The following is a 15297-nucleotide window of genomic DNA, read 5'->3' as shown; positions in this document are numbered from 1 at the left end:
TTCCGTTGTAATGTAATCGTTTCTACCGTGCTGCTAATCGGTGGCTAGCTGGCTAGTTAGCAGGGTTGACTACGTTACGTTACGTTACGTTAGGGCGAGAATACCTGGCTAGCGAACCTCAGCGAACCTTGATAACTACACAATTATCACCGATACAAAGACGGCTATGGAGCCAGCTAAGTAGCTAGCTAAGATCGAACAAATACAAATCAAAGATAGCAAAGACAACTGTGTAGTCAGCCAACACTACACTGATCAAGTCGTTCCGTTGTAATGCACTCGTTTCTACAATGCTGCTATTCGGTGGCAAGCTGGCTAGCTAGCAGTGTTGGCTACGTTGCGTTACGTTAGGGCGAAAATAGCTGGCTGGCGAACCTCAATAACTACACAATTATGTTTGATGCAAAGACGGCTATGTAGCTAGCTAAGATCAAACAAATCAAACCGTTGTACTGTAGTGAAAATGAAAATCAGACCGTTGTACTATAATGAAATGTAATGAAAAGTTTATACTACTATTCGGTAGACGGTGGACGTTTGCTAGCTGCTGAGTCAGTGCAAGAGTTGTGCATTAAGACATTCACTCATGCAGGGATGGGGAATAGCCTAATAGCCTAGTACTCTGGAGTCCTAAAAACAATTTAATTAATTTATGTTATTTGGCGGGTCTCGGATTGGCTCTCGGGAACAATTATATGTGGGTGGATTGAGAAGAAATAATCTGCCCTGATGTGGGTATCGAGTGGGGCTTGGAATTGACGTGGCCGGGGAGGCTCCAAAAAAACTGACCCGTACAGGACTCTACTCTGCACCAGGTGATCTACTCTGCACCAGGTGATCTACTCTCCACCAGATGATCTACTCTGCACCAGATGATCTACTCTGCACCAGATGATCTACTCTCCACCAGATGATCTACTCTGCACCAGGTGATCTACTCTGCACCAGATGATCTACTCTGCACCAGATGATCTACTCTCCACCAGATGATCTACTCTGCACCAGATGATCTACTCTGCACCAGATGATCTACTCTGCACCAGATGATCTACTCTGCACCAGATGATCTACTCTGCACCAGGTGATCTACTCTGCACCAGGTGATCTACTCTGCACCAGATGATCTACTCTGCACCAGATGATCTACTCTGCACCAGGTGATCTACTCTGCACCAGGTGATCTACTCTGCACCAGATGATCTACTCTGCACCAGATGATCTACTCTGCACCAGATGATCTACTCTGCACCAGATGATCTACTCTGCACCAGATGATCTACTCTGCACCAGGTGATCTACTCTGCACCAGATGATCTACTCTGCACCAGATGATCTACTCTCCACCAGGTGATCTACTCTGCCCCAGATGATCTACTCTGCACCAGGTGATCTACTCTGCACCAGATGATCTACTCTGCACCAGATGATCTTGAGACGAGCTGCCCGAGCTCATTTCCAGGTACGCTAACAGCGAAGGACGAACATCTGGGCCGAAGGTATGTTGACCTCCGCTTCTTGCTCTGGGAAGAGCGGGGGCTGATATCCCATGGAGCATTCGAAGGGGGATAGTCCAGTAGCTGAGCAGGGGAGAGTGTTCCTGGAATATTACACCCAGACCAGTTGCTGCCTCCAGTTGGTGGGGTTACTGGCAACAAGACACCGGAGTGTCGTCTCCATATCTTGATTAGCTCACTCCGACTGGCTGTTGGACTGGGGATGAAACCCGGAGGACAGGCTGGCCGACGACCCGATAAGAGTGCAGAACGTCTTCCAGAATCGGGATGAAGACTGAGGACCCCGATCCGAGACAATGTCGAACGGGAGTCCATGGATTCGCAAGACGTGCTGCACCATGAGCTGGGCCATCTCCTTGGCGGAAGGGAAGAGGGATGAAATGGGCGGCCTTGGAGAACCTGTCAATCACCATCAGGATGGTGGTGTTGCCATCTGATGGAGGAAGCCCAGTGACAAAATCCAGGGAAATATGGGACCAGGAGCGATGAGGAACAGGAAGTGGCTGAAGGAGACCAGACTGAGCATGCCGTGGAGTCTTGCTTTGGGCAGACACTATGCATGCGGCGACGAAGGCCGAGACATCAGGAGCCATGGTGGGCCACAAGAAGCGCTGTCGGAGGAAAGCCAAGGTACGACAAGCACCAGGATGACAGGTAAGCCTGGAGGAGTGAGCCCATTCCAGGATTTGGGACCGGACCGAATGAGGAACAAACATCCAGTTAGCTGGGACTCCTCCAGGGTCCGGCTGGGAACATTGTGCTTTGCGAACCAGAGCCTCAATACCCCAGACAACCGCAGCCGGCAAACATGAGGCAGGGAGAATGGTCTCTGATTCCGAGGGTGTGGCAGCGGAACTGTACATGCGGGAAAGAGTGTCCGGCTTCACATTTTTGGACCCTGGGCGGTAGGAGATGGGGAAATTATACCTAGTGATTAACAGAGCACACCGGGCCTGCCTAGAGTTAAGGCGCTTGGCTGTGCTTAGATATTCCAAATTATTGTGGTCGGCCCAAACCAAAAATGGATGTTCCACCCCTTCCAGCCAATGCCTCCACTCCTCCAGGGTCATCTTTACTGCTAGGAGTTCCCGGTTGCCAACGTCATAGATCCTCTCCACCGAGTTGAGACAATGGGACATGAAGGCACAAGGATGAAGCTTTTGGTCCTGGACGGATCGCTGGGAAAGGCCCCTACTCCCACGTCGGAAGCGTCAACCTCCACCACAAACTGACGGGTCAGATCCAGATGGATGAGGATGGGGGCAGTGGTGAATCATTGCTTCAAATCCACAAAAGCCTTGTTTGCTGCTGGGGACCAAGTGAACGGTACCTTGGGAGAGGTGAGTGCAGAGAGGGGAGTCGCCAGGTTGCTGTAGCCCCGAAAGAAATGGCGGTAATAATTAGCAAACCCCAGAAACCGCTGTAGCTGCACCCTGGACGTGGGTTGTGGCCAATCCACCACCGCTCTCACTTTTTCCAGATCCATCTGAACATTCCCTTCAGACGTATCCCAGAAAAGTGATTGTGGAGCGGTGGAACTCGCACTTCTCCGCTTTAACAAACAACTGGTTCTCCAGAAGGCGCTGAAGAACTTGTCGCACATGGAGAACGTGTTCCCGGGCAGAATGGGAGAAAAACACGATGTCATCGAGGTACACAAAAACAAACCGATTCAACATGTCCCAGAGCACATCGTTAACCAGAGCCTGGAAGACACCAGGAGAGTTAGTGAGTCCAAACGGCATGACCAGGCACTCATAGTGTCCACTTGCTGTATTGAAAGCAGTCTTCCACTCGTCTCCTTCGCGCATCCGAACAAAGTGGTAGGCATTTTGGAAGTCCAGTTTAGAAAATATGGTTGCCCCCTGGAGAGGTTCGAAAGCTGAGGAGAGGAGTAGTAGCGGGTACTGGTTCTTGACTGTGATGTCATTGAGACCCCGGTAATCAATACATGGATGCAGGGTCTTGTCCTTCTTTCCCACAAAGAAAAACCCTGCGCCGGCAGAAGAGGGCTAAGGGCAAATGCTTCTAGCCGTCAAAGAGTTATCAATGTACTCCTCCATAGCCTTGGTTTCAGGGCCAGACAGGGAATAAGTTCGTCCTCGAGGCGGTGTGGTGCCCGGGAGGAGGTCAATCGTAAGGACGATGTGGAGGAAGGGAGGTAGCACAAGCCTTACTGAAAATCTCCCGGAGGCACTGCATCGTAGTGATAGAGGCGTCACTATAGACACCCTGGTTCGATTCCAGGCTGTATCACAACGGGCCGTGATTGGGAGTGCCATAGGGTGGCGCACAATTGGCCCGGCATCGTCCGGGTTTGGCCGGGGTAGGCCGTCATTGTAAATAATAATTTGTTCATAACTGACTTGCCTAGTTAAATAAATGTTAAAACATTTAAAATATATATATTATAATAATAATAGATACAAATATAAATTAAATAAAAAAATAAAGAGTACATCAGGCTTATCCTGATGTCCGACACCTGGCACTCCCTATCACATGGAGGACCTCTCTCCCTCGCGATGTTTACACTGGCCCGGACAGATTGACCACTGATTTCGGCTCTGCTGGATACTGGGCTTTGGCCTGGATGTCTGGATCACTGGATGAGCAACTGTCCACCAGGTGGAGCCGATCCCCAAGATACCCCAAAATATGTTACATACATACTTTTCTCTCATGTATGTCACACAGAGTATCTGCGCATGTACACACGGGTTTTCTACAACGTGTAATAAGTTGCAAGTAAAGTTACAGGCATTTTTTTTTTTTTAAAGAGACAACCATTGATTGGGAGCAAACCCAAATGCAACTTTGTTGCAAGCAACCGTCCAAGTTGCTTCATGTGGTGCACCTCTGCAGCTACGCCAAAATCACCATTGAATATCATAACAATCTTTTGAATTAATTTTCCAAGATCTTATTCAGGTATCTGGATAATATCAACGTAATCGTGGGTTGTTACTTTTTGGGTCCACTGTCTCTTTAAAACTGTAGCCTACCTCTCGTCATTCCAATGGTAGGCTATTGACACTCTGGGGAAAAGAGAGAGGGGGGGGGGGGGGGGTTTACAGCAAATCGCCGTTGCCTCTCGCGGCCGCCGAAAGTATGTCTACATGGTAACGGTTTCATACTCGGCAGGATTGGATGCATTGCGTCTTGACGCAACAAGTTTCGGGTTTTGTTTATATCAAACTAAAGCTGGATGCGAATAAGTTTCCATTTGTAACACTCGGAGATAAAATACTTTTTTCGCTTTCAACAGTCGTTGGAATAGTGCACTATTACCTGCACGTCTTGTAAGAATTTAGTTTAAAATCAAAATGTATTCAGTATCTGTAATGACATGCTGACTACGTTTGGATTTATGTTTTGAGAAGAACGTTTTTTGGGGGACTATCTTCCGCTGGGGGAAAAAGAAAGAGGATCCACGCGAATTTCCCCTCATATAAACGCGCACGTTTTTGTAGGAATACTTTTTATTTGATGGATACCTCCGAGCTCTGTGAATAGATAATGCATTACACAGGATGGGTGCGAACAATGGGAAACAAAGTGGGAGTGAGGGTAAGTGCAACTGGAGAAAAGGAACGAGTTTTACAGTACGTTCTGAAGCCATAATTGTGGCAACGTCATACCATTTTGCAGGCTACGTTGTTTCACTAATATAATCATCCAGGCAACACAATTGACCTAATCTTTCTTCATACAGTGTCGTCAGTTATGTGTAGCTATGAAATATTGCTATATCCCGAAAAAAAAGCTGATTTGATCTGAAACAGGCATATCTTGGACAGACAATCTAAATTCGATTTATTACGCAGCATAGGATATTCACATTACATTTCATACAGAGGGTAGTGCGTATGGCCCAGTACATCACTGGGGCCAAGCTTCCTGCCATTTGATTTACATTGGGCCATTGGTAGCCTTGTCGTTGGTATATCTCAGGTATAACCAACTAAAAGTTATATTCATTTTTTAAAGAGTATGAATGATTGATTTAAAGACAACAGATCACACCACAGCCCATAGAGCAGCATCTGAAAAGCTTAACCTTTCTCACCAGAACTCTGTTTCTGCTGTGGTGGTGGAAATGATCTGACCCGTTCTGGTGGTGGAAATGATCTGACCCGTTCTGGGGGTGGAAATGATCTGACCTGTTCTGGTGGTGGAAATGATCTGACCCGTTCTGGTGGTGGAAATGATCTGACCCGTTCTGGGGGTGGAAATGATCTGACCCGTTCTGGGGGTGGAAATGATCTGACCCGTTCTGGGGGTGGAAATGATCTGACCTGTTCTGGGGGTGGAAATTATCTGACCTGTTCTGGGGGTGGAAATGATCTGACCTGTTCTGGGGGTGGAAATGATCTGACCTGTTCTGGGGGTGGAAATGATCTGACAGTTCAGCAAAGAATAGACACACAGATTCAGAAATACCCTGTTGTATAAATTTAAAGCATTAAGAATATACATGTTATCTTCTTGTTGGCCTTTTCTTGATGTGATTTAACTCTGTATGTAGCATGTCTGAAATTTCCCATACAAATCATTTGGAAAGTATTCAGACCCCTTGACTTTTTCCAATTTTTTTTAACGTTAGCCTTATTCTAAAATGAATTAAATAGTTTTTCCCCCCTCATCAATCTACACAAAATGTCCCATAATGACAAAGCAAAAACAAGTTTATAGACATTTTTGCAAATGTGTATATAAAAAATATAAAAAAACGGAAATATCACATTTACATAAGCATTAAGACGCTTTATTCAGTACTTTGTTGAAGCACCTTGGCAGCGATTACAAGTCTCGAGTCTTCTTGGGTATGACACTATAAGCTTGGCACACCTGTATTTGGGTAGTTTCTCCCATTCTTCTCTGCAGGTCCTCTCAAGCTCTGTCAGGTTGGATGGGGAGCGTCGCTGCACAGCTATTTTCAGGTCTCTCCAGAGATGTTCGATTGTGTTCAAGTCCGGGCTCTGGCAGGGCCACTCAAGGACATTCAGAGACTTTTCCCGAAGCCACTCCTGCTGTGTGGGATCAACGCGTTTCGATCCCAGGCTGTGTCACATGATCATGTCACGTGATCGGGAGACCCAGGAGGCGGCGCACAATTGGCCCAGCGTTGTCCGGGTTAGGGGAGTGTTTGGCCGGCTGGGATGTCCTTGTCCTATCTAGTGACTCCTTGTGGCGGGCCGGGCGCCTGCAAGCTGACTTTGGTTGCCGGTTGTACGGCTTCCAGGTTAAGCGAGGAGTGTGTCAAGAAGCAGTGCGGCTTAGCAGGGTCGTGTTTTGGGGGACGCATGGTTCTCGACCTTTTCCTCTCCCGAGTCCGTACGGGAGTTGCAGCAATGGGACAAGATTGTAACTACCAATTGGATATCACGATATTGGGGATAAAAAGGGTTAAAAGTACCAAACAAATTATATAAAAAAATCTCTCAACTTTGCTCCGTTCGTCCATCCCTCGATCCTGTTTAGTCTCTCAGTCCCTGCCGCTGTTAAAACATTCCTACAGCATGATGCTGCCACCACCCTGCTTCACCGTAGGGATGGTGCCAAGGTTTCCTCCAGACTTGAAGCTTGGCATTCAAGCCAAAGAGTTCAATCTTAGTTTCATCAGACCAGAGAATTTTGTTTTTCATGGTCTTAGAGTCCTTTAGGTGCCTTTTTGTAATCTCCAAGCGGGCTGTTATGTGCATTTTACTGAGGAGTAGCTTCCGTCTGGCCACTCTACCATAAAGACCTGATTGGTAGAGTGCTGCAGAGATGTTTGTCCTTCTGGAAGGTTCTCCCATCTCCACAGAGGAACTCTGGAGCTCTGTCAGTGTGACCAAGGCCCTTCTCCCCCGATTGCTCAGTTTGGCCGGGTGGCCAGCTCTAAGAAGAGTCTTGGGGGTTCCAAACTTCTTCCATTTAAGAATGATGGAGGCCACTGTGTTCTTGGGGACCTTCAATGCTACATAAATGTTTTGGTACCCTTCCCCAGATCTGTGCCTCGACACAATCCTGTCTCGGAGGTCTACGGACTATTCCTTTCATCTCATAGCTTGGTTTTTGCTCTGACATGCACTGTCAAATCTAGACAGGTGTGAGCCTTTACAAGTCCTATCAATTAAATTTACCACAGGTGGACCACAATCAAGTTGTAGATACATCGCAAGGGTGACCTATGGAAACAGGATGCACGTGAGCTCAATTTCGAGTTTTATAACAAAGGGTCTGAATAAGGAATTTCAGTTTAAAATCAGGTCTTTAGAAAAACATTTTTTTTTTCGCTTTGTCATTAAGGGGTATTGTGTGTAGATTTATCATTTAATCCATTTTAGAATAAGGCTATAACTTAACAAAATGTGGAAGAAGGGAAGGGGTCTGAAAACTTTTCGAATGCACTGTATCTCACTTGCAACAAAATTTCACAGATTTTGCAGAGCACTGACAAGTGTTATTATGCACAGTGGAAATTATTATGAATGATATCAACGAAATCCAAACCAAATTGGACCTACTTTAAGGGCATGTTCATGCTTTATATGGTCTTCTTGGCTTCAATTATGTTTGGTCCTGTATACGGTAATGCTAACCAGAGGCTGTAAGTAACTAACTTACACAAATATGGAGAAATGGTCTGGTGTTTGACAACAGCCAAGTTAAATGTGGAAAATCGTATAGGCCCCCCAAAATTTTTTTTTGGGGGGGGCGAACTAACCCTTGTAGCCAAAATTAGTGTCTCAAGCGTTCTCATTTTACTTTTATGCAGGGAAAACCTAAAATAACAGCAAAAAATTAAGAAATATGCTTCGATGTTGCCATCTTAAAAGAAATATATAGATTTTTTTACACTTCCAATGGCCTCATCTGTCATACCTTTTAGGGTTTTGGCAGCTGTTTGAAATTAGTGGGATTCATTTGCACAGGCTGCCTCTGTGCGCTGATTTTTGCTTGGCATCACACCCGTAGCTGTGTCCGAATACTCATACTAACCACACTAACACTATTATTTGTGATGTAAGTTGAGTATCTAGTATGCTTATTGGTCATAGTATGGATACAGTTAGTATGCCAAAAGTTCCCCGATGTCGTCCTAACAGTGACTAACCCCATTCCGTACTAATTTGTGCAACTGCGACATTCAAACGAGGCTGCAATGAAATCTAATGGGACTGTAGCGACTGGGTTGGCATCGAAATCTGGCGTGTGAACTAGGTTTCTATTCAAGCGTTGATTGACATGGTAATGGCTCTATAGTATTGGAGAAAAGTTTTTAAAAAATGGACCTCTCCGACGCTGTACATTACATCGTGACGTGTCACGACGTAACGTACAGCTCGCATAAAGCAACTAATTCTGTCTTACAGTCTCTCTCCACCAGGTGTAGCACTTCTCTCATCGTTTAAAAACAAGAAAGGGACAGGGTAAGGGGGGGATACCTAGTCATTTTTTGCGTCATCACTGCAAGCTATCATAACTCTCAAAAGCCGCTGTTTACTTCTGAAGATCGCTTTAGCGCCGCACTAAAAACCCGATTCAAATTCGACACAAACCTTCAAATAGGTATGTAATGACACATTATATAAACCCTTTGTCGTGTTTTATTGACATTTTAGAGGTGATAAGGTGATAAGTTGGACAGATCGAGTGAAAAAAGCTGTTTCCCCACACACATCTCCCCCTTTCCCTATCACGCAATAGGTTTCGCTTCCCCACACGCCATTTTTAAAAATACCCGACGGGGCTCATTGCCTTCTTGAATCATGCAAAGATAGGCATCATCAAGGGCTTGTCAATGATTTTGTTGTGAAGGGGAGAAATTGTACTTTACAATGATATTGATATTACAGTTGATCTGGAAGTATAATGTTTTTTGGGCGCTAAAATAAGGTCAAGGTACGGACCAGCGCGATGTACAAAAGTTAGTTCACTCACATTACATTTGCCAAAATATGAAGTATACAAGCAGCGGACACTATTACCGTGGGTTTAGGACCCATAATGCAATTCTTTTTATGAGAAATGTGAGGAAAATGTTGTGCAATGTAATAAAGTAACAAGCTAGCATTAAGTTGCATAGCAACAGCATCAACTTCCGGTAGACAGGTGAAGCGCTCGCACACTCAACTGAAACGATACCGTTCTTTTCCAGTACACAAAAAAATGAACTAGTAGTATATACTATTTAAGTATATAGTATACAGTATGTTAGTATGGGTATTTGAACAGCGCTAATGAGAAAAGTGTGCTTAATGCTACATATGCTGCCCTTACGAAATAAATGATGCAACTGCCGTTATTCTGTAATTACTGCATCCCAAAATACTACAGTTGATTGCGAAACTGCAATTTTTAAAAAACAAATAAGGGTGATCAGCAAGTCAGCTACCTTTTTGTTTGTCCCAACACAAGGACAACATTCTTGGTACAAATAGCTTTGACAGCTGCATCACAAGCACAAGCTCATTTTTGGTAGTGAGGAGGGCTTGACCCATGAACACAGTGTAAAGTCATGTTATGAAACCTCATGCCGTTTTACTAGACTGTGGCTATTGGCAACATTAATTGAGGTGTGAAAGAGAAAAATTCGACAGCTGGTGACCAAAGTTGTTTTCTGTGTCATGAGGTGGGATAAACACCAGCTTAAGTTGTCATTCCCTATTCCTGTACAGGCCATGTGGCCAAAATGCCACTCATACAGGAAGCGTTATTACCAGCCTCTTATGCAAGACTCTAATTTTAATTGAATTAAAACTTGTTAGTTGAAATCAAATCAAATAATTTAAATATAGTAAGACTTTGTTAGTTGTGATATCAGGTTTCTCTAGAGACATAATATTAAGTAATGCATATCATCATAGGGTGGAGGGGGACCTGTTGCAGTGATCCTGTCCTGAAAGATGGATCACCTGCAGAGATCCAGCACCTTATGTACTCGCATTGGTTATAACTGGTTATTACTAGGTATGAGCGTATACAATATCCAAATTACAGTTGATTTAGTTGCAGTCAAAACACCTTTTATAAAAGTCTGTCAGTGGTATGAATACTTGGTAGAACTGTAATACAAACACCAGCTATTCTCTGAATGTACATTAGATGCCATAGAAATAGAGGTTCTAGAACATGCATCCCCATTCAAGTCAACATTCTGTAATTATATTTATATGGTACGGTAATATTTCATCCATTTTGTGTGTGTGTGTTGGATATTTGCCTGATCTGACCTGGTTCACTACCGGGATCGCAGCAGTAATGAGTCTGGTATATTTGATGCTATGTTGGTATATGTTCACCCCTTTGTGGAGTTCAACATTAACATGATTAGTTAGTGAATTAGATGAGAGTAAGGATTTACAGTAGACTAGATTCTGACCATAGGCTATTGTGCCTCACCTGGGAATGAAATCTTGGTCGACTTGTGTGTGGCTCAGGTTGTGTTCCCTGTGGATAATTTTGTTCACACTACATACTATAGAACACTGTTATATATATATATATAATGTTCGATATATATATTAGATAGACTTATATATTTAATAGATCCATTTCACTGTTTAGTTTCTCATTTGTTTTCAAATGCAAAACTCAGAGCGGTGACTAATTTAAAAAAAACATGTTTTTATGCAATATGCCTCTGCCACATTCTTCTCCCACTGAGTGGCTCGTTGGCTGGAGTTTTAAACCTGCGGTAAAGCAAACCAATAAACCAGCTCCTTCTTATAAGGTTACGCTTTGGGTCGTCCTCCCAACTGGCTCACGTTGATGACAACAGCAAATTTCCACTGGAGCAATAGCTTGAGGTATAAGATGCCCATAACCACAGATCTAGGATCAGATTAACTTCCTAACATTAACCGTTTGGGTCATGAGAAAATATTGGACCTTGTATCAGTAGTAAGGGGCATAGAATTACATATAAAACTCCTTCTACCTCAACTAGACATGGATAATAAGGCCCAGGGTGGGTAATATAATTAGCTACTTCAGTTCAAATGTGCTTTTCTTAGAGGCAACATAAGTCATTCTAATTACTGTAAACTGGAAGGGAAACCGGGAGTAGAAAAAAATGGGGGAGCGAGGTGGTAACAGAAATAACAAGTCAGATCACTGGTCTACACTGGGTCAAATGGTTCCAGATCACTGGTCTACACTGGGTCAAATGGTTCCAGATCACTGGGTCAAATGGTTCCAGGTCACTGGTCTACACTGGGTCATATGGTTCCAGATCACTGGTCTACACTGGGTCATATGGTTCCAGATCACTGGTCTACACTGGGTCATATGGTTCCAGATCACTGGGTCAAATGGTTCCAGATCACTGGGTCAAATGGTTCCAGATCACTGGGTCATATGGTTCCAGATCACTGGTCTACACTGGGTCAAATGGTTCCAGATCACTGGCCTACACTGGGTCAAATGGTTCCAGATCACTGGGTCAAATGGTTCCAGATCACTGGGTCAAATGGTTCCAGATCACTGATCTACACTGGGTCAAATGGTTCCAGGTCACTAGTCTACACTGGGTCAAATGGTTCCAGGTCACTGGTCTACACTGGGTCAAATGGTTCCAGGTCACTGGTCTACACTGGGTCAAATGGTTCCAGATCACTGGTCTACACTGGGTCAAATGAACTGGTCTACACTGGGTCAAATGGTTCCAGATCACTAGGTCAAATGGTTCCAGATCACTGGTCTACACTGGGTCAAATGGTTCCAGATCACTGGTCTACACTGGGTCAAATGGTTCCAGGTCACTGGTCTACACTGGGTCAAATGGTTCCAGGTCACTGGTCTACACTGGGTCAAATGGTTCCAGATCACTGGTCTACACTGGGTCAAATGGTTCCAGATCACTGGGTCAAATGGTTCCAGGTCACTGGTCTACACTGGGTCATATGGTTCCAGGTCACTGGTTTACACTGGGTCAAATGGTTCCAGATCACTAGTCTACAAACAACACCTATCATACTACTATGACTGACCCTGTAAAACAACACCTATCATACTACTATGACTGACCCTGTAAAACAACACCTATCATACTACTATGGCTGACCCTGTAAAACAACACATTACACTGCATCTATCATACTACTATGACTGACCCTGTAAAACAACACCTATCATACTACTATGTCTGACCCTGTAAAACAACACCTATCATACTACTATGACTGACCCTGTAAAACAACACCTATCATACTACTATGATTGACCCTGTAAAACAACACCTATCATACTACTATGACTGACCCTGTAAAACAACACATTACACTGCATCTATCATACTACTATGACTGACCCTGTAAAACAACACCTATCATACTACTATGGCTGACCCTGTAAAACAACACCTATCATACTACTATGACTGACCCTGTAAAACAACACCTATCATACTACTATGACCCTGTAAAACAACACCTATCATACTACTATGACTGACCCTGTAAAACAACACCTATCATACTACTATGACTGACCCTGTAAAACAACACCTATCATACTACTATGACTGACCCTGTAAAACAACACCTATCATACTACTATGGCTGACCCTGTAAAACAACACCTATCATACTACTATGGCTGACCTTGTAAAACAACACCTATCATACTACTATGACTGACCCTGTAAAACAACACATTACACTGCATCTATCATACTACTATGGCTGACCCTGTAAAACAACACCTATCATACTACTATGACTGACCCTGTAAAACAACACATTACACTGCATCTATCTGCTGTATATGACAATATAACATCTTATCTTATTACTTCAGTTGTATCTGTGCAGAGTTTGTGGGCTGTGCAGAGTTTGTGGGCTGTGCAGAGTTTGTGGGCTGTGCAGAGTTTGTGGGCTGTGCAGAGTTTGTGGGCTGTGCAGAGTTTGTGGGCTGTGCAGAGTTTGTGGGCTGTGCAGTTTGTGGGCCACATCTTTATAGTTTGAGACAGACGGAGCACGTTTTTGATCTTCACAATGCAAAACCAAACAGACTATTGTGATAAAACAACAACAACATACAGACTGATTTGATAAAACAACAGGATGGACTGAGAAAGAGAGAGAAGTGGACAGGAATGTCACCTGGAAGTAATTCTGTGCAAAGGCCATTTCCTCCTTTCCTCCTGTCTGTCTGTCTTTGACTTCTCCCATATGTGGATATGCCTTGAAGGTAGAATAGGCATTATAGCCATTATAGAAGCACAGTAATGTAGAAGAGGCCTTATAGCCATTACAGAAGCACTGTAATGTAGAAGAGGCCTTATAGCCATTATAGAAGCATGTAATGTAGAAGAGGCCTTATAGCCATTATAGAAGCACAGTAATGTAGAAGAGGCCTTATAGCCACTATAGAAGCACTGTAAAGTAGAAGAGGCCTTATAGCCATTATAGAAGCACTGTAATGTAGAAGAGGCCTTATAGCCATTATAGAAGCATGTAATGTAGAAGAGGCCGTATTGCCATTATAGAAGCACAGTAATGTAGAAGAGGCCGTATTGCCATTACAGAAGCACTGTAATGTAGAAGAGGCCTTATAGCCATTATAGAAGCAATGTAATGTAGAAGAGGACTTATAGCCATTACAGAAGCAATGTAATGTAGAAGAGGACTTATAGCCATTATAGAGGCAATGTAATGTATAAGAGGCCTTATATCCATTATAGAAGCAATGTAATGTAGAAGAGGCCTTATAGCCATTATAGAAGCACAGTAATGTAGAAGAGGCCTTATAGCCATTACAGAAGCAATGTAATGTAGAAGAGGCCTCATAGCCATTATAGAAGCATGTAATGTAGAAGAGGCCTTATAGGCATTATAGAAGCATGTAATGTAGAAGAGGCCTTATAGTGCTTCTGTAATGGATAGTTTTATCATGTTAGAGGTGCAGACTCTCACCTTCTATGGTGAAATGTAGCGAGGACTGTTTTGTTTGTGTTGTGAATGGGATTATAAACATGCTGCATAACTGACCTAAGATCCTGTAGTGTGTTTCAAATGGCACCGTGCTTTGAACCAGAACCCACAAGGGGACTAGCCCTGCAGTGGATCCCATAACCTGTTATCTTTGAACCAGAACCCACAAGGGGACTAGCCCTGCAGTGGATCCCATAACCTGTTATCTTTGAACCAGAACCCACAAGGGGACTAGCCCTGCAGTGGATCCCATGACCTGTTGTCTTTGAACCAGAGCCCACAAGGAGACTAGCCCTGCAGTGGATCCCATAAACTGTTATCTCTGAACCAGAGCCCACAAGGAGACTAGCCCTGCAGTGGATCCCATAACCTGGTGTCTCAGATCGAAACAACACAGAGTTTATTCATTAATGTTACAACTGTACCTGAACTGTCCACTGCAATGTTTATGTATGTGTGTTAAAGTAATACCACATGATTTGACTCATTACACCTTGTTATACTGATGTGCTTCGTTATACTTTATTAGGAATATGTTAATGTCAAGGTACAACCATCTATTTTCAAGTTGACATACTAGTGTCGCTCGTTCAGACTTAAACGGGATTCAAAAAATATGTCAGTTGCCTAGAAACAGATCTGGGTCCAGTCTACACTCTTAGCAAAAAATGGTTCTTAGGCTGTTCCTATTGTAGAAATCCTTTTTGATTCCAGATATAAACCTCTGGAAAGGGTTCTACCTGGAATCAAATATGACCTTAGTGACTTTGGTTTAAAACAGGTGAAAAGACAACTTGGCGTACCTCGTCCACTGTTGATATGAGTGGGATTGTTCGCCTGTCTGTTTGGCTTTTTATCGT

General features: G+C 43.8%; 1 protein-coding gene across 1 annotated transcript in view; it reads left to right on the top strand.

The window, feature by feature from the left end:
• Positions 1–4590: 4590 nt before the first annotated feature.
• Positions 4591–15297, top strand: part of fbxl7 (F-box and leucine-rich repeat protein 7) — a 99581-nt gene continuing 88874 nt past the window's right edge. The window contains exon 1 of the mRNA XM_055882321.1: positions 4591–5084. Coding sequence (XP_055738296.1) covers positions 5048–5084 — 37 coding nt within the window. The 5' untranslated portion in view covers positions 4591–5047. The remainder of the gene's footprint in view (positions 5085–15297) is intronic.

Source organism: Salvelinus fontinalis, chromosome 26 (genome assembly GCF_029448725.1).
Source record: "Salvelinus fontinalis isolate EN_2023a chromosome 26, ASM2944872v1, whole genome shotgun sequence".
NCBI lineage: Eukaryota > Metazoa > Chordata > Actinopteri > Salmoniformes > Salmonidae > Salvelinus > Salvelinus fontinalis.
Note: the sequence above shows the minus strand (reverse complement) of the source record. Positions and strands in the feature narration are given on the sequence as shown.